The 19,554-nt window shown below is 41.6% G+C and overlaps 2 protein-coding genes across 5 annotated transcripts in view; both read left to right on the forward strand.

The window, feature by feature from the left end:
* Positions 1-4,730, forward strand: part of ip6k1 (inositol hexakisphosphate kinase 1) — a 45,152-nt gene extending 40,422 nt beyond the window's left edge. For 3 of the 4 annotated variants that reach the window (XM_073937696.1, XM_687812.11, XM_005161878.6), the window contains 2 exons: positions 332-507; positions 1,864-4,730. In XM_073937696.1, coding sequence (XP_073793797.1) covers positions 332-507; positions 1,864-2,370 — 683 coding nt within the window. In that variant the 3' untranslated portion in view covers positions 2,371-4,730. The remainder of the gene's footprint in view (positions 1-331; positions 508-1,863) is intronic. The other variant, XR_012398020.1, reaches the window with a different exon arrangement.
* A 3,375-nt stretch (positions 4,731-8,105) lies between these two features.
* Positions 8,106-19,506, forward strand: gmppb (GDP-mannose pyrophosphorylase B). The gene is made up of 10 exons (NM_001003491.2): positions 8,106-8,276; positions 10,536-10,706; positions 10,796-10,876; positions 10,967-11,015; positions 11,086-11,228; positions 12,087-12,245; positions 13,803-13,881; positions 14,579-14,706; positions 17,180-17,362; positions 18,824-19,506. The coding sequence occupies exons 2-10, from the start codon at positions 10,578-10,580 to the stop codon at positions 18,953-18,955; spliced, it is 1,083 nt and encodes a 360-aa protein (NP_001003491.2). The 5' UTR covers positions 8,106-8,276; positions 10,536-10,577; the 3' UTR covers positions 18,956-19,506.
* The last annotated feature ends 48 nt before the right edge of the window (positions 19,507-19,554 follow it).

Consider the following 19,554-nt stretch of genomic DNA (forward strand, 5'->3'; position numbering starts at 1 on the left):
AGGGACAGTTCACCCAAAAATCTAAATGTCCTCATGTGGTTTTGTTTCTGAATACACATTAAGAATATTCTGCAGAATGCTGGTTGCTGGCACTCATCCACCTCCCTATTCTAAACATTGTCTTGCGTGTATAAGAAGAATGAAACTCAGTCAGCTTTTGATCAAATGAAGGGTGAGTAGATGATGACAGAGTTGTCATGTTTATGTGTACCGTCACTGTTAGAGATTGTACTTTGCGTAGCTTGGCTGGGTAAATATAGATATACTCGGTACATCTGTGCGTCTTCGTTATGTGTTCATGTTCTGACCCTTGACTCAAGACCACCACCAGAATTTCTGCTGCTGGAAAATGTGGTCCATCACTTCAAATACCCCTGCATCCTGGACTTGAAGATGGGCACCCGGCAGCATGGGGACGATGCCTCCGAGGAAAAAGCTGCTCGTCAGATGAAGAAGTGCGAGCAGAGCACATCTGCCACATTAGGAGTTCGAGTGTGCGGGATGCAGGTGTGTATGGCTTTGCCTGCTGAGCCTTTCAGTGAAACCGTATACCTTAGTCTAGGCCAGGGGTGATCAGACCTGTTCCTGCAGATCTACCTTCCTGCAGAGTTCAGCTCCAACCCTGATCAAACACACCTGAACTAATTACCCAGCACCTGAACCGCTCTTGATCATTGCAGGCAGGTGTGTTGGATCAGGGTTGGAGCTGATCTGCAGGAAGGTGATCTCCAGGAACAGGGTTGAGCAGCCCTGGTCTAGGCTGTGTGATGTAGATGTAAAATGTGTTAAACGCCCTAATCAAACACAGAATTTTATGCATATACAATATATTTTCCAGTGTGGCTAGTGAAAACGGTGAGAGGCTAGTAATGTTGGGAATCTACTAGCCACAGAGGCTGCTGGTCAGAGTGGTTCATGTCAAGCCCTGCTGTGTTCATGATGAAGAACAGAAAGCTGTTGTTAGGAATATATACGACTCTTCTGATGCACTGGTCTGCTTTAGATATGCATGCTTCATGAAGATGTGTTGAATATTTCCTTCCATAAATCTGTCAAGATTAATAAAATGTTTTGTCAAGAACTTTATTGGAACAACTTTAAAGACAAAACTTTTATTAGTATTTCGATTTTAAGAACCCTGAAAGCTTCAGATACGCAAATAGATGCTTCTGTGCCAAATATTGTCCACTCATAACAAATATACAGCTGAAGCAGAATTATTCACCCCCTGTTTATTATTCCCCAGTTTCTGTGTATCAGAGAGCAGATTTCTCCAGCACATGTCTAATCATACTAGTGTTAATAACTCATCTCTAATAACTGATTTATTTCCTCTTTGTCATGATGACAGTAAATAATATTAGACTAGATATTCTTCAAGACACTTCTATACAGCTTAAAGTGACATGTAAAGGCTTCACTAGGGTAATTAGGGTAACTAGGCAGGTTAGGGTAATTAGGCAAGTTATTGTATAACGATGGTTTGTTCTGTAGACTATCCAAAACAAATATAGCTTAAAGGGGCGAATAATATTGAGCTTAAAATGCTGTTTAAACTATTAAAAACTGCTTTTATTCTAGCCCAAATAAAACAAATCAGACTTTCTCCAGAAGAACAAACATTATCAGACACACTGTGAACATTTCCTCAATCTGTTCTACATCATTAAGGAAATAATTATAAATCAAAATCAAAGCGGGGCGAATGGCTTCAAATATATCAGTGCAAATCTTATTCGTCCAGCTTTTAGACAATACAGGAATCTTCAATTGGACTTGTGACTGGTTTTGTGGTCCAAGGTATGTTGTAAAGACACAGTTTTGCTGCAATTGATCTCTCCTCACCTCTTGTTGATTCTGCAGGTGTACCAGATGGACACAGGTCATTATCTATGCAGGAATAAATACTATGGCCGGAGTCTGTCCATTGATGGATTTCGTCAAGCGCTCTTTCAGTTCATGCACAACGGGACTCTACTGCGCAAAGACCTGTTTGAGCCAGTCCTGAGCAAACTCTGCAGCCTGAAGGCTGTGCTGGAGCGCCAGGCCTCATACCGCTTCTACTCCAGCTCGCTGCTCATCATATATGAGGGCAAAGACCCCGAGTCTGCGGATAGCTGGCAGAAACCCTCCGAACTGCCATCAGCAAAGGAAAATCAGGCCACATCTTCGGAAAACCCAGCAGCCTCGGAGCTCCACACGCCTCCACAGGTGCTGAACGTGGATGTGCGCATGATAGACTTCGCCCATAGCACCTTTAAAGGATTTCGGGATGACCAAACTGTCCACGACGGACCCGACCGCGGCTACGTATTTGGATTGGAGAGCCTCATCAACATTTTGCAGGAAATCCGTGAGGAGAACCAGTAGCTGAACGCATCGCCAGACACATTTCTCCGAGACTCTTTCATAGAAAACAAAGATGTTTGTAAAGATTGCACATTTACACCAGTCTGAAGGTGTGTGTGTTTCAGTGTGTATGTGAACCGTAAGTGGTTTCATTTGCACACACAAAAAAAAATGGAGGTGACCTCTATGAAGGTTCCTGGAAGAAATGGCTCCCCCAAAACAAGCTGGTGTAGTTAGTTTGTCACATGGATTCATCGCCACCATGTGGTCAACTGAAGTACTGCAGTCAGGAACCATGAACTCAGGGCATGTCCACTGACGGGTCTCTCCTAGAGTGCAGGATTGCGAGACAAAGAAAAGGTGTGTGTGTGTGTGTGTGTGTGTGTGTGTGTGTGTGTGTGTGTGTGTGTGTGTGTGTGTGTGTGTGTGTGTGTGCGCGTGCGTGCGTGCGTGCGTGTGTGTGCGTGTGCGTGTGTGTGTGTGTGTGCGTGTGAGTGTGTGTGTGTGTGTGTGTGAGTGTGTGTGTGTGTGTGAGTGTGTGTGTGTGTGAGAAATGTCCTAATCATATTTCACCCCACAATTCAAAAGTAAAATATCTGCGTTTATGTCATAAACCCAACCTGTTTAATGAAGTCTTGTGATGCCATTTTATGGCACGTTGAACATAAAACCCAAAATCTAACAGTTATTAGGAAATCTTTCCACACACACTGGACTGCTTTCCATTAAATGACAAAGTTCTGTCCTGAATCATTCTTTAGGAAGATATTTATAGAAACAATGTCAAAATCACCCAGAAATCTGTTTTTAGCTATAAATGTATAGAAACACACACACACACACACACACACACACACGCGCGCACACACACTGTGGTGAATGTGTTGTTTGAATGAGTGTGAGATATGAGCGGTTGTGTTTCTCCAGGACTATAGAGGGAGCAGTTGAGCTCTGCTTGACGCTTTATTGAGGGAGTCGAGGGCATTTACAGGAGATTATGAACCGCTCTGATGACGTGATGAAGAGTCCTGCTTATGGCAATAGTTTCATTCACAGCCTATTGAACAGGTCAGATAGGGTTTTTATAGTTGCTGTTGTCAGTAGCCGTGTACATTTCGAGCGATCATCACCTTTATTTTGTTAACCGTACACTGAAGGTGTAGCAGCGGCAGGTGTAATGGCGGGAGAATGATGGTTGTGGATTTGCAGGATCCTCATGTTACTGAGTGTTTTTCAGTAAAACTCTTGATTTCTCGTTTTGAAAGAGCTGTACTTTTATTTATTTAAATCTTTTAAAAGTTAACCGTGCGCTACGACATGATAGAAAAGCAAATGTGAGGAAGGTGTTCAGACCACTCACTGAGGACTTTCAGTATATTCACCTGTTTATCAATGCAAATTCAAAAAAACGAAAGCAGAAGAGGAAAGCAGGTCTTAACATTGCAGAGTGTTTGCTTTCCCAGTAAATCCCTGGTGTTTTTGTTCAGAATATATATACATAAGAAGACTTGTGTTTTACACTGTAAATTGTTCTATATCACACTACACGCGCATGGGTTTCATTTGGGTTTGGTTTTTGCTGTTGTTTTGAAGGCTTGTCTTTAATTACACCGATATTCACAGTGACGTTTCGCCCTCGCCATCAGCAAATGTAGCAAACCGTGTCCCTGAGTTTGTCGTCGTGAGTCCTGTCAGCCGTGGAGTTCAGAATGTCTCCTCATGATGACACCTTCAGCATGTGGTTTGTCTAAGTGGATCATTTCCTGCACTGTAGTGTCGTCCTTTAGCTGGACCGAGGACACTTCTGCTGCGGTCTCTGGGAAACAGACACGAGCGCCACCTGTACCGGCAGATAACTTCAGTCAATCCTACATTTCCTGACCGATCACGTGTGTATAAATAAAGCTACACTATTAAATATGCCCTCTTCACGGAGTTGTGCTGTAGGGACGTGTCTGTATTTAGTCGTGTGATAGTGGTCAATAGCCATAACTGGGGTGTCCAGCGTGTTGCTTATATTAATGTTCCTCCTCATCTGGTCCATCATTTCTGTACTGTGTCCGGGAAGAACTACCGTCACCGTGTGTGTGATCTGTTCTCTCACAATAAATAAATAAGCACTGTACTAGAAACACAGTTTAGGAATCATATTCCCACACGCTGCCGTGCTTCATTACCTGTCGCCGGTCTGTGTTGATGAACATTTCATTTGTGCTCAAGCATGAAGGAGGACAGAGATCTGGCAGACAGACAGTGATGTGTCCCTCACCCTGAAAGTCCTTTTCCCTTTATTGTTGTTGCATGGATGAGTATTTTTTTAAGAAAAACAGTATATATATATATGACATCTTTGAATGTGAATTATAAATTGTTTATTTACAGAGTCGCCTCGTCTCCTTCATGTGTGTGTTGTTGTCTTGAGCGGATGAAGAACAGTCAAAGCAGAACTTTAAACAGAACTGAGGAGGAGATTAAGGACAGCTCGCCGCTCTGCTGACATTAGCTCAGAGGGAATCTTAATAATGAGCTGTAACTGATTATAATATGTAGATCAGCAGTACACATTCACTTAAAGGGCACTAATGTCAGACAACGCTCTCCTGTACAGCCTGAGGGAAACATCTAATAACGCAAAGCATTTCATTACAGGTGTTCCTGTTAAAGACGCCGCTCTCATACTGAACCAGCGCTCTGGGGGAGTTTGTTGAAGGATCTGGTTCAGGGGTGTCCGCACTCGGTCCTGCACAGTTTAGCTCCAGCTTGCCTCAACACACCTGATTCTAGAGAGCCTCGTGAGAGCTTGATTAGCTAGCCCAGGTGTGTCTGATTGGGGTTGGAGCTAAACTCTACAGGACTCCGGCCCTCCAGGACCAGGATTAGACCCCGCTGGTCTCGTTGATCGTTGCTGAAGTTAGTTGATGAGAGAGAATCAGTTTGAGTCTGAGGATTTTCGAGGGAATGGGATAACTAGACCGAATCCTTGGACAAGCTGGGCGTGGCACCAGAAGACCTGCATCTTCTCCCGTAACACCTGACTTCAAGAAGAGTCTTTTACAGAGGTGATGATGTCACACTCTAGGTCAGGGGTCACCAATCTCGGTTCTGGAGGGCCGGAGTCTCTGCAGGGTTTAGCTCCAACTTGCCTCAACACACCTGCCTGAATGTTTCAGGTATACCGAGTAAGCGCTTGATTAGCTTGTTCAGGTGTGTCTGATTAGGGTTGGAGCTGAAATCAAAGCGGGGCATTGCCCCCTCAGACAGAATGTGCCCCCCCAGTTTTCATAAAGGATTGTTCACTCAAAACTGAAAACTCTTTCAGTCATTAATTACTAACAGTCCTGTCAATCCAGCATTCAGAACACACATGAGATACTGTAAAATATGAAATCGCAATTAAAGGATGAAAATTGTGAGATTAAAGCTAGACCTACAGTCCAGAGATCCGGTCCCCGCAGGTCAGGTGCGCCCGTATAAACATGCACACGGTGATGGAGGCGCACTCGACTCACACCTGGACTAGCGTATGACATGATGCGAGCAGCATAACTCATTACATGTTCTGGTTAAATCACTCTGTAAACACAACTCTCTGAGCTGTAAAGGGAAAAACACAGAAGAAACCTGCCGTTACTTTAATTTGAGCAAACACACAACTGCCATCTGCACATTAGTGTTTCAGTCAGGGCATATGAAGCTGAATAAAATGTTTAGTCTCTGCACAGTCCCACAGTAATCTACACTATAATAAAGGTTTTAATTGATTATATTCATTAATATTATTAAAATGAGGCTAATTGACGAAACGCGGAACCCGTTTGAGTGTTTGCTTTCATTTTGACATGCTAAAGCACACTTTTACAGTTGTGTAGAGAAACATCCCATAATGCAGCAGCAGTGTAGTTGAGTTAGGACAGATAATAATGCCTCTTGTGTTTAAATGATCGGCCTGCTGAGTCAAGGTTACAGTCTAAGTGGATCCTGCTCTCGCATGTGCTGCAGGCAGGCTGAATGAGGATCTTTTATAATTATGTCATTTAGGCGATACTGCTGTTTGTTCATGCAGAATTAAACACTAGAAAACATATTGCAGATCTATTTAAGAGCTAAATACAGTCAGCATATCGAGTTTGATTTGTAGCTCACGGCCCTACAAATGAAAATAACCTGGAAAAGTGATTAAAATAGGCTTCATAAATAAGTAAATGTAATGACAGGTAGGCCTTGTAGCCTGATGGTTTATGAGGGTTTATAAATGCCAACCGGACAATATCACAGAAAAACCTCACTTATGAAAGCCTGACACTTTATTGTTTTACTTTTACCATGATGAAAAGGTTATATAGCCTATTGAGTTTCTCAAAATGTAACCAATTTCACAGTAATAACTGAGTTTAGGTATTATATTTAGGTATTTTTCTGGCTGCTCTAATGCCTTCAAATAAATCTAAACACTTTTTAAATAACATTAGATTGTAACATTTAGCTTCTTCCTAACACTGATGTTGGTTAGTAATGGGCTCCGTGAAGCGTGATGTGACAAATACCAGACAATACCTAAAATACACACGTCAAAACTAAAAAGAACTGCCGGATTGTGAAGAAACATCTGAAACATTTTCAATAATCATTAAAATAATTATAATAATAAAAAACAAAAAACATAGAAAAGTGTATTAAGATGTTCCCTGATACTCGGGCAATTTGTTTCTATTGTTTGCAACTATATATATATATATATATATATATATATATATATATATATATATATATATATATATATATATATAATGACAATCTGCCAAACTCTGAACAAACATCTTCAATAAATGTGATAATAATAAACAAATATTATAAATATAAAATTGCACAAGACAAATAAAAGATCTCAATCACAGGTCTTGTGCAATTTTATATTTATAATATTTGTTTATTATTATCACATTTATTGAAGATGTTTGTTCAGAATTTGGCAAATTGTCATTATATATATATATATATATAGTTGCAAACAATAGAAACAAATTGCCCAAGTATCAGGGAACATCTTAATACACTTAAAATATTGTTAATTTAGTTTTTAAATACAGTGATTTAGACATTTGACACATTAGCTTTCTCCTCTTCCTTCATCCCTGTCAGGAGCAAGTTGTAGAGTAGTTAGAGGTTCATTCTGCTGTGGTGACCTCTGATAAATCAGGGACTGAGCTCCAGAAAAATATAGTAGACATTTGTATTTATTCTCATTGATGAAATGGTTGAGAACAGAAACGCAACCGTTTACTGAACAGGTCTTCTGGGACTCAGGGTTAGGGGATAATGTCAGGAGACAAGATGACATTAATCATCATTTGCATGATTTAATTCAGAATCGTGACTCATGTCACTCTGACAGATGTCCATCCCTCTTCCTGCGCCGCTGCTGCTGACGACTCTTCGTGTGAAATGGGTGTTGCGGCTCTTATTCACTTCCGCGCCACGTTGTTATGAAACGATTGGTCCGTGAGGCTGGCTGTGTTATTTTAACGGGGGAGGCCATACCCACAATGGCTCTTTATCCATTATTTTGTGTGCGCCTGGCGTTATAAAAAACCCTGTCGTGAAGTATCACAGCATAAACTGATTCTCAATCATGCACTTTACTTTAGGACAGTGTGGAATCAACATCACTGTAAAGCGAAGATCTGAGGACGCCTCCACATACTGGTACAGACTGTTGACCTATGACGTCACTGCTGGATCCGCCGTCCTCTGTGTGCGGAACTGAACTGAGTTTCTCGTAGAGCGCGATGGGTCTTTAAAGCTGTCTGACAGAGCACACACCGAGCAGTGAACACGGTTTATTGGTGGAAGAGAAGTTCAGAACCGACGCCTAGCTTTCTCCGTGATTCAGACGAAATAAATACAGCAGCAGGTCAATCGTTTGCTGGGTAAGTTTATTAGTGTGTCATCTGCCATAGGAGTTATTCAGCAGATCAATGAAGAATGTGATTATTATTAATGAATATTTAATTGTTGACAAATATAAATTGTGTCTAAATTACAAAGTGATGACAAAACATGTTATTTTCGCCTTCAACTGGAATGAATGAGATGAATGAAGCTCATCGGTGGAACCACCTGCTCATACTGTTCAGAACAATGCACTTCACGACACTATTGCTATTAATTTAACAAGAATTAACGCTAGTTAGTATCTGACAAATGAAATATCAGTCTTACTCTGTACAAGATGGACAAGACATGATTTTCAGGTATTACAGGTGTACTGTGTGGGCGTGTCCTAGCAGGACATACAGGTGTCACAAAGAGGTAAAGCTCCTTTCACATTCAGACATTCTCCCTCATAATATAATGTCAGAGCAGTGTTCTGTTCAAATTCTGAATAGCGAAACCACATTAGCAGCTATTGATGATCACAGTACAGCATTGATCAGTCTACTAGATAGTGTTCATGTTGTTTAAAGTCACACTGGCAGGTTAATTCAGACCAGATACTCAAAGTGCCGTGGTAAACAATATAGGGAGTGTGTCACACATTGTCACTGAATGAATGTGTGAAGATAAAACCACCTTAATAATAGTGAAATCACATTAGCAGCTATTGATGATCACAGTACAGCATTGATCAGTCTACTAGATAGTGTTCATGTTGCTTTCAAGTCACACCGGCATGCTAATACTGACCAACCATTCACAGTACCATGGTAAACAACCAACTTTACCTCAGTAGGTGTGACTCTCTTGCGTACTCTCTGTTTTTGTGACTGTGTGTTGTTATACTAAGCAGAAAGTATTTTAATGAATGTGTCGTGTCGTGTCGTGGCTGGTGAGGCACTGTCAGGTTTAAAAACATCTCCACCCGATATATTTGCCAACTGCCAGCTGTTTCATATCTCATATCAGCATTATTTCTGTACACATGACAGATATTGGGCCAAAGAAGAATGTATAGTCATTAAGTAGGCCTCCCAAAAAGCAGCCAGCTGTGTGCTCCACACACACTCCTGTGCACTGAGGGACAGATTTGTACCTTGTAGATGTTGTGTGTGTTCTGTACAGTGGGCATGAAAAGTATTCAGACCATTCACCTTGCATTTTATTTGCTCTACTGGGGCACAGCTCCCCCTAAAACAAAACAAAGAGGAAATGAATGAATGAATGTATAGCAGGTTTGTAGTCAGCCTATTAAACGAGGGCTCTTTGTTTCAGATCTTTACAGATATTTGAGGTCTAATTACTGCATTTCAGTGACATTTTAAGCACTATTTTGTGCTGGATTAGCCTCAGGATGGTTATCATCACCACACATGTTTGTCATGTTTTGTTTTTCTGTTTACAAAAATGGTTTATGCACAAGTTGTTACAGTTTTATATATAATGTAATGAGATTAGGATTTTAGAAATATATAAAAATGCATATTTGAAATGCTAATTTATTATCATCCATCATAAAAATAAAAAACAACAACAAAAAACTGTGAATCTGTTAAAGCTGGCTTTAAATTAAGAACTGAACCCACAGGCAAATAACACACTGGCCAGCTCATCCCCCAGTCAGAATTCGTCCATTTAAATAATAAAAGCCGTCCTTTATTGGTTATTCTTCTTAAAGTCTTCTTCTATTGGTTATTTTCACCATTGAGGATGGCACAATGTCAAAAATGAGCTGATATATGGGCCAAATTCTGGACTATGTCAGAACGGGGGTGGGTCTTTCAAACCCCCCAAACCCGCCCTGGCTGCGGGCCTATATATATATATACAGTTATGTAAAAAATGTACAGTGTTATGGTTATTGTAAAATTTTTACACTAAATAAATAACAGAAATGAATCCTAAATGTAACTGGACACAGCTGGAGTGATGCTGAGATAATTTAAGAACTCTTTTGCATGAATATTAATTACGCTTGAATAAAATTCTCCAGACATTTCTATAGAAAACTAAATAAAGATGTTTTATAGAATGATCTGTTGTGTGTTTTTCCCCGCTGCTATTTCTCAGTGTGCATGTTCACGAGCGGGACGAGCAGAGCAGTGTCAGGCAGGAGCGGTGCTCGTGCTCCAGTAAATGGGGTGTAGTGACGCCTCTGCATCTAACTTCTTTGTTTTTCCTCAATAATGTACTGTTACTCTGCACCGTCATACTGTACAGAGAGTTTAAGTGTTTCTTTTGGTGCTTCTCAGATGATTGCACCCGGGCCCATCTGCAATAGATACTGACCTACAATGAAAGCTCTGATTCTTGTCGGTGGCTATGGCACACGATTACGGCCGCTCACCCTCACTGTGCCCAAACCACTCGTTGAGTTCTGCAACAAACCCATTCTGCTGCATCAGGTGGAGGCTTTGGTCAAGGTAACTGACGGCAGTCTTTCACACAGTCAATGTTTTATTTCTAAGCAATTACATTTATAATTACCATCCAACGGTGCCTCTGTGTTCAGGCTGGAGTCCGTCATGTCATCCTTGCTGTGAGTTACATGTCTGAGCTATTGGAGCGAGAGATGAGAGCCCAGGAGCAAAGGGTAAGATCTGTCACGCAGATAAATCCTACATTGATGGTCTTGAGGATGCCTGATAACAAAGTAACACGATCTTATTTGTGATTTTGACAGCTTGGAATAAAGATCTCCCTCTCACATGAAAAAGAGCCTCTAGGAACCGGTGGGTGACTCTTGCTGTGGTGTCGCAGTCGTCAGGCAGTGTGGAACTCTGAATCTGTTTCTGTTTTCAGCTGGTCCTCTGGCTTTGGCTCGTGAGCTGCTGACCGACAACCAGGAGCCCTTTTTTGTTCTCAATAGTGATGTCATCTGCGATTTCCCCTTCGACGACATGCTCAAGTTCCACCAGCAGCACGGCAGAGAGGGCACCATTGTTGTAAGCAATTTATTTTCTATTAGAAACATCAAATCATGTGTGAAATGCACTCTGTGTCTGAATATGCCCATACAGTGGGGGAAAGAAGAGTTTCAGCCGAGCACTGAGGGACTTCATATTCTTAAAACATCACGTAGAAATTACCAAGACTAACTTTCATTCATATACAGCTGGAGGCAGAATTATTCACCCCCTGTTTATTATTCCCTAATTTCTGTGTAGCGGAGAGCAGATTTCTCCAGCACATGTCTAATCATAACAGTGTTAATAACTCATCTCTAATAACTGATTTATTTCCTCTTTGTCATGATGACAGTAAATAATATTAGACTAGATATTCTTCAAGACACTTCTATACAGCTTAAAGTGACATGTAAAGGCTTCACTAGGGTAATTAGGGTAACTAGGCAGGTTAGGGTAATTAGGCAAGTTATTGTATAACGATGGTTTGTTCTGTAGACTATCCAAAACAAATATAGCTTAAAGGGGCGAATAATATTGAGCTTAAAATGCTGTTTAAACTATTAAAAACTGCTTTTATTCTAGCCCAAATAAAACAAATCAGACTTTCTCCAGAAGAACAAACATTATCAGACACACTGTGAACATTTCCTCAATCTGTTCAACATCATCTGGAGAATATTTAAACAAGAAGATAAAAGTCTAAGGGGGTGAATAATTCTGACTTCAGCTGCACATTCACTCTTTATAGAACATATATTTTTCTATTTGATATATATATATATTTTTAATTTAGTTAAGCTTTCATCTCTGAATAACACTTCCTTTTATCTATTTAATGATCTTTTTAAATGATAATGTGATCATTTCTAACGTCACATGTGTCTGATGTTTCAGGTGACAAAAGTTGAAGAACCGTCTAAATATGGTGTGGTGGTTTATGAAGGGGACAGCGGGCGAATACACCGCTTCGTTGAGAAACCGCAAGTGTTTGTCTCCAACAAAATCAATGCGGGGATGTACATCTTCAGTCCTGCCATGCTGAGAAGAATCCAGGTCAGTGCCAAAGACTCAAATGCCATTTAAATCACCGTTATTGCATGCACTGGATCTTTTAAGAGTGTACATCTCCCATCAGCTTCAATCCAGATGTGAATATCGCTGTGTACAGTCATTCTGCCTGTAGTTTATGACGAAGGGAATCACGAATCTTCAGTATCTACTGTATAAATTTAATGATCATTTCTAGCAAGCACTACATTCAAACTAATAGCGTTTGTGAAACTACAGTAGAATAATTGCTGCCGTTTGCATGGTGAGAATGTCAGAGCTCTTCTGAAAACACTGAGTTTGCAGATGCACCATCTTAAAGATGAACACTGAACACTGCTTGGGCTCTAAAGCATGTGGCGTGCTTAAAAACTGGTGAAAAGAAGGAAAAGGTTTTACTTCTGGGGGAAAAACACTTTGGTGGACATACAGCCGTAAGAAAAGCTGATGATGAGCTCAATGAAGATACTTCTCCAGGATAGCAGTGCATGACAGAACTCTGCTCAGCCGAGTCACAATGAACCCTGAACATGAACCCCTAAACTCAAATGATTTACGCTGTCTTGTTTACCGCTGTTACATGTGAATGAAGTTGCTCCTCTGCTGCTGCCACAGCTGATAATGCAGTCTCGACACCGCATTGTATGAGATGGTTCTCTGTCATCCTCATTCCCATTCACCATTTGCTCAAGATGCGGTCGTCTCAATCAATGCAGAAACAATAGGTTGTGGACTTCTCTACTATAATTCAGCCATTTTGGGAAATGAGTATCACCACACTATCTACAGTGGAAGGTAAGCCGAGGCAGACTCATCTCCTACACGGCAGTAGTGTGGGACTTACAGTGCAGACGGAAAGCTTTGATAGCGCTTCACTTTTACTACATTGTCTTATGTTACAGCCTTATTCCAAAATGAATTAAATTCCCAATCCCCCATAATGACAATGTGAAGAGAGTTTTTGAAATTGATGCAAATTTAATACAAATAAAAAGCTGTGAAATCACATGAGCATCAGTATTCACAGCCTTTGGCGTGAAGCTCTAAATGGAGACTGCAGCTCACACTGGGAGTTTGACCAGAAGAGAATGCTCGTGTCCAACTTCACTTGGTCAACTGGTGAAGTTTGTTCCTCGCCGCTGTCGCCACCGGCTTGCATCTGTGGAGCTGCGCATGCATGATTATTAAACCACACTGAACTGAACTGAACTGAACTGAACTGAAACTCTGAACTGCACTGTTTACATTCACTATGATCCTCTATGTCAGGGATATCCAGGGGTGTCAAACTCAATTCCTGGAGGGCCGCAGCCCTGCACAGTTTAGTTCCAACCCTGCTCCAACACACTTACCTGTAGGTTTCAAACAAGCCTGAAGGACTCAATTAGTTTGATCAGGTGTGTTTAATTAGGGTTGGAACTAAACTGTGCAGAGCTGCGGCCCTCCAGGAATTGAGTTTGACATCCCTGCTCTATATGAAGCTGCTTTGACTCGATCTTCATTGGATGCACGTTGGCTTTATCATTTGCTGATACCCACATTGTGTCTGTACTTTGTTTTCAGTTGCAACCCACTTCCATAGAGAAGGAAATATTTCCTGTCATGGCAGAGGAGGGACAGCTGTATGCCATGGAGCTGCAAGGTAAAGGATTTGAACACTGTTCCACTGATGCTCAGTGAGTTGGTGGTATTTCAGTGTATGAATAAAGTGAAATATTTGAAGGAGGAATACAATGCAGCTGCCTCTGGCATGACGTAAAATATACAACCCAGCATCTATATTTATTAACACTCACACGAGGATGAGGGTATTTAAAAAGTGTGTCGAGAAGAACCCTGAACTGTTCATCTCCTAAATCACACTGGTGAACTTAATTCAATAATTCATGTGTAGTTTGACACTGGAAGCAGTTTTGTATTTGGAGTAACCTCGTCTATTTCATGACCCCTTCTAAGACAAATGCATCAGTACTTGCTTGTCTACAGTATAAGTGCATGTATTGCTGTATTTACCTCATTTATTATTTTAAATGTTCTTTGGTATCATTTTACTGAGCCCATCTAAATAATCATATGAGCATTACACACATTATAAAGCCTGGCATTGTTCAGTCTCTATGGGTTCTGTAGTGTATAGAGGTTTCTCTATATCTGTATTTCCTATTTCCCGTTTTAGCTTTTATTTTATTCAATAATTTATTTCTTCTTGTGCAAGAGTGACCGAAACTGATCCTGTGCTATAAATGACTGTTGGATCAGTTCTGCATAATGTGTGTGTGTGTCTTTACATCTATATTGTTGGAGTCAGTCAGTTGCTAAGTCAGTTGTCTGTGATTTAGGTTTCTGGATGGACATTGGTCAGCCTAAAGACTTCCTGACGGGCATGTGCATGTACCTGCAATCTGTACGGCAGCAGGCCCCTGAGAGGCTCCGCGCTGGACCCGGCTTTCTTGGAAATGTTCTTGTGGTGTGAAGCTTTTTCTCATTGTTTTCTGCTCTCTGCACAATACTCTCACTCCGTCCTCTCCACAGGTTATGTATTATCAGGAGTTCACTCTTAGCTGATGATTGATTATAAAGCTTGTTTGGCATGCTGACCCGGGAGAGAGCCCTGAGCTCATACAACTCTAGAGCCTGGGGCTCCCTCATTTTGCAGGGAGAGAGGGGAGTTTGAGCTTAGGTAGGTCTGGAGAACTCCCCTGTTTTTATTTGTTAAAGACAAATTAGGGTTTGCTACAGATATACTGCTGGCTAAGAGCTCATCTGTGGTGCCAATTTAGGTTCACTGTAGTCGATTCACTTATCTCGCATGTGTTTGGATGGGGGTAAGGAACCGTCAAGAGCACAGGAAGAACGTGTAAACTCCACACAGAAATGTCAGCTGGCCTGGTAAGGACTTGAACCAGTGACATTCTTACTGTTAGGCAACAGTGCTAACCACTGGGCCACCGTGTCGCCATATCTAGGAAAAGGGGGAGGAGTAGAGGTGGAAAGGGGGATTCTTCAAGGTGAAGTTAACTCTGGTTATTTATAGTGAATTGGGAATGGTCTGATTGGTGAATCATGTGCTAATGCTAATGCGGGACCAGTCGTAGTCAATCCTTTCAAAATTAGTTCAACTTTAATATAATCAAGTCTTTTATTTAATAGAAAAATACTAATAAATTTACTGTGACAAATACTTGTCGCTATGGACAGACAATGAGCCTCTCGCCTATAAAACACTGAAGATTAGGAGTAAATAAAAACAGACCTTCATGAGAACTCTCTGGATTCACAAATGCTGTGTAAACATTCCTTTTCTTTTCTGCTTAGTCTCTTTATTAATCTGGGGTCACCACAGCGGAATGAACCACCTACTTATCCAGCATATGTTTTACACAGTGGATCCTCTTTCAGGCACAACCCATCTCTGGGAAACACCCACACACTCTTTCACACACATGCAAACTCCACACAGAAACGCCAACTGACCCAGCCGAGACTCAAACCAGAGACCTGAGAGCTGTGAGGCGACAGCACTACCTACTGCGCCACTGCGCCACCTGCTGTGTAAACATGACATTACGTAATTAAACATCTATGTTAATGACTTCCAGTTCCTCGTGTAAATGGTGCACGTGTACCCATTTACACAACTAGCATGGCCGAATCTCATCTATAAATTACAGCTACTTTACATTTTACATTTACATTTAGTCATTTAGCAGACGCTGTTATCCAAAGCGACTTACAAATGAGGACAAGGAAGCAATTTACACAACTAAGAGCAACAATGAATAAGTGCTATAGGCAAGTTTCAGGTCTGTAAAGTCTAAGAAGGGAAGTATTAGTAGTATTAGTATTTTTTTTTTGTGCAGTTAGTGGTATATTCAAAGAGGCAATTGCAGATTAGGAAGTGAAGTGGAGACTAAATAGTTGAGTTTTTAGTCGTTTCTTGAAAATAGCGAGTGACTCTGCTGTTCTGATGCAGTTAGGGAGTTCATTCCACCAACTGGGCAGATTGAATGCGAGAGTTCGGGAAAGTGATTTCTTCCCTCTTTGGGATGGAACCACGAGGCGACGTTCATTCACAGAACGCAAGTTTCTAGAGGGCACATAGATCTGCAGAAGTGAGAGCAGATAAGAAGGAGCAAGGCCAGAAGTCACTTTGTAGGCAAACATCAGAGCTTTGAATTTGATGCGAGCAGCAACTGGCAGCCAGTGCAAACGGAGTAGCAGCGGACCTAGACCTAGCGGACCTTTATATGCAGTGGAATGTTCTGGACTCCCTTCTAGGGTTTGGCTCCAACATGTTTGATAATTCCAAACAATATACAGTTAATGTGCAAATTAAAGTTCAAAATGTCAGGGTCTCTTGAAAACCTGTGGTGGTACATGTTGTTTTTTCCCAGCAGAGACGCATTGCTTGCTGGGATTTGTAATCCATGGCACTACGGGATTACAGGTGTCTTATTTTGAAGAGCATCACTGAATATAAAAATGCACTAACCAGGAATATTGACTTCTCCTTTGTTGCTCAGTCTCAATCCTCCTCCCCTGATTGGACAGCTGGGTAAAGAGTGACAGTGATTTGAGCTTTTACCCGGTTAAAGCAATGCAGAGACAGACAAAACAAAACAGAGTAGTAAAATATTCACCAGAACAAACACAGATGGTTTATGCAGCATCTAAGTGTGGTATTGGGAGCTGTTGTACCTTTCTTTTGTAGCTTCTAACAGAAATATAGTATGCTCATGTTTCACGAATGAGGCCTGATATGTGTCTAACAACATGAAGACGACTCTGGATTGTTATTGCCCGCAGGTTTTTACTGGACACTATTAGAGGCTGCAAAAACGTTAACAACAATCTTCTAAGATGTTGAGTAGTATGTATATTGTACTGCAGAATTTGATGCTTGTACTGAAATAATGAAACATGCCATAAATGTAACCCAGGACCCAACAGCAGTGATTGGGCAGAACTGCACCATTGGCCCAAATGTGACGATTGGAGCCGGGGTGGTTTTGGAGGACGGGGTGAGAGTGAAGCGCTGTACCATCCTGAAGGGGGCACACATACGCTCCCACTCCTGGCTGGAGTCCTGCATCGTGGGATGGAGCTCCTCAGTTGGGCAGTGGGTGAGTTTCACAATTTCAACAACAGAGCTCAAAGTGAGAGCGCACCTCTTCTGCAATCTGGGATCTGGAGTCATTTTTTATCCAATATATACAGAGCATCTGTGAAGTGTGGAGAGCGCTTCAGTTTCTGTCACAGCCTTATTCCAACATGGAGTGAATTCCTTTATTTCCTCAACATTCTACACACAATCCCCCATAATGAGCATGTGGAGAAGAGAGTTTTAGAAATTGCAGCAGATTTATTGAAAATAAGCAGCTGTAAGATCACCTGTACATCAGTGTTCACAGGCTTTGCTCAAGACTCTGTTGATGCTCCTTTGGCAGTGATTACAGCCTCGAGTCTTTCTGAATATGATGCTCGAGCTCTGCACCGCTGTCTTTGGGGATGTTCGCCCGTTCCTCTTTGCAGCACCTCTCAAGCTCTATCAGGTTGGATGAGAAGTGACGGTGTACAGCCATTTTCAGATCTCTCCAGAGATGCTCAATAGGATTTAGGTCTGGGCTCTGGCTGGGCCGCTCCATTGATATGTTGGCGGTGTGCTTTGGGTCGTTGTTCTGCTGCAAGATGAAGCGTCGCCCCAGTCTGAGGTGGAGAGCACTCTTGTGCAGGTCTTCATTCAGGATGTCTCTGTACATCGCTGCATTCATCTTTCCCTCTATCCTGACTAGTCTTCCAGTTCCTGCTGCTGAAACACATCCCCACAGCATGATGCCGACACCACCATGCTGCACTGTAGGGATGCTGTTAGCCTGATTCCTGCTGTTCTCCAAACAGTTCAGTTTGAGTCTCATCAGAGCAGAGAGTTTAGTTTCTGATGCTCTGAGAGTCCTTCACATGGTAAACTCCAGGCGGGGAGTGTCTTACGTCTGCCCGCTCTACCATACAGATGCCTGATTGGTGGATTGCTGCACAGATGGTTGTCCTTCTGTAAGGTTCTCCTCTGTGTTTCTGTCACCTTCCCCAGCCTTGTGCCTCCTGACAATCCTGTCTCGGAGTTCTACAGACAGTTCCTTTGTCTTCATGCTTGGTTTGTGCTTTGTCATGCACTGTCAACCCTGGGCCCTTATATAGACAGGTGTAGCCTGTTCAGATCATGTCCATCAGCTGAATTGAGCACAGCTGAACTCCAGTGAAGCTGCTGGAACATCTCCAGAATGATCAGTGGAGACAGAATGAACCTGAGCTCCATGTAGAGCTTCACGCCAAAGCCTGTCAATACTGATGTACATCTGATTTATCAGCTTTTATTTTTATTACATTTACTACAATTTCAAACTCTCTCCACATGCTCATTATGGGGGATTGTGTGTAGAATGTTGAGGAAATCTATCTGTCTATCTATCTATCTGTCTATCTGTCTATATAATGTGTGCAGACCTCTGCTCTTCACTCTGGTTTGGCTAGTAAGTGTCTTATTTGGGATTTCTTTGACTCATTTGGGTAATGTGATTGTTTTTCAGGTGCGAATGGAGAACGTTACGGTTCTGGGTGAAGATGTGATTGTGAATGATGAACTCTACATCAACGGAGCCAACGTTCTGCCTCATAAATCTATCACAGACTCTGTTCCTGAACCACGAATCATCATGTGAAACAAACACAGAACTCTCACACCCTCACAAAGTGCCAGAGTGATGAAAGAGTAGCGCGGTGTCAGTCAGCATGCTGAGAGAGGGCTCATGTGCTGAGTTATGCAGTTACTGGTTGTGGTGTTTCTGCAGGTCAATCACACGTAAACTACAGCAGTACACCACATATGTTTGACCTTTACTGACAATAAAATCAGAAATGGCATTGTTTTGCTACATTAGACTAGTGCTTGTCTAGTAAATGTATTATTTTCTGTCTTTCTGTTTTTACACGGAGCCATTTAAAACATTCAGGATGAATCTCAGTGCCTGTAGAAGAAATGAAAGTGTGTTAGCAGATAATGCTCGATGCTGATTACTGTACAGACATCAGAACCGCTGGAGTACGTGTTCAGTTATGCAGAACAGGTGTTATTTGTCTCTTAAGCTCTTGCACATCATGTGCAGAAGAACAAGGGTACATTCAAGTGCTCATGACGTGACGTCTCTGTAAACAAATGAAGATTTATAAACTTGATGTGTTTTCTATCAAAAATACAGAGCCACGAAACACCTCTCTGCCTCTAGTATCCTTTCTTTAGCTGTGTTTATACTTCAGTTAC

The sequence above is a fragment of the Danio rerio genome, chromosome 22 (assembly GCF_049306965.1).
Source record: "Danio rerio strain Tuebingen ecotype United States chromosome 22, GRCz12tu, whole genome shotgun sequence".
NCBI classification, from domain to species: domain Eukaryota; kingdom Metazoa; phylum Chordata; class Actinopteri; order Cypriniformes; family Danionidae; genus Danio; species Danio rerio.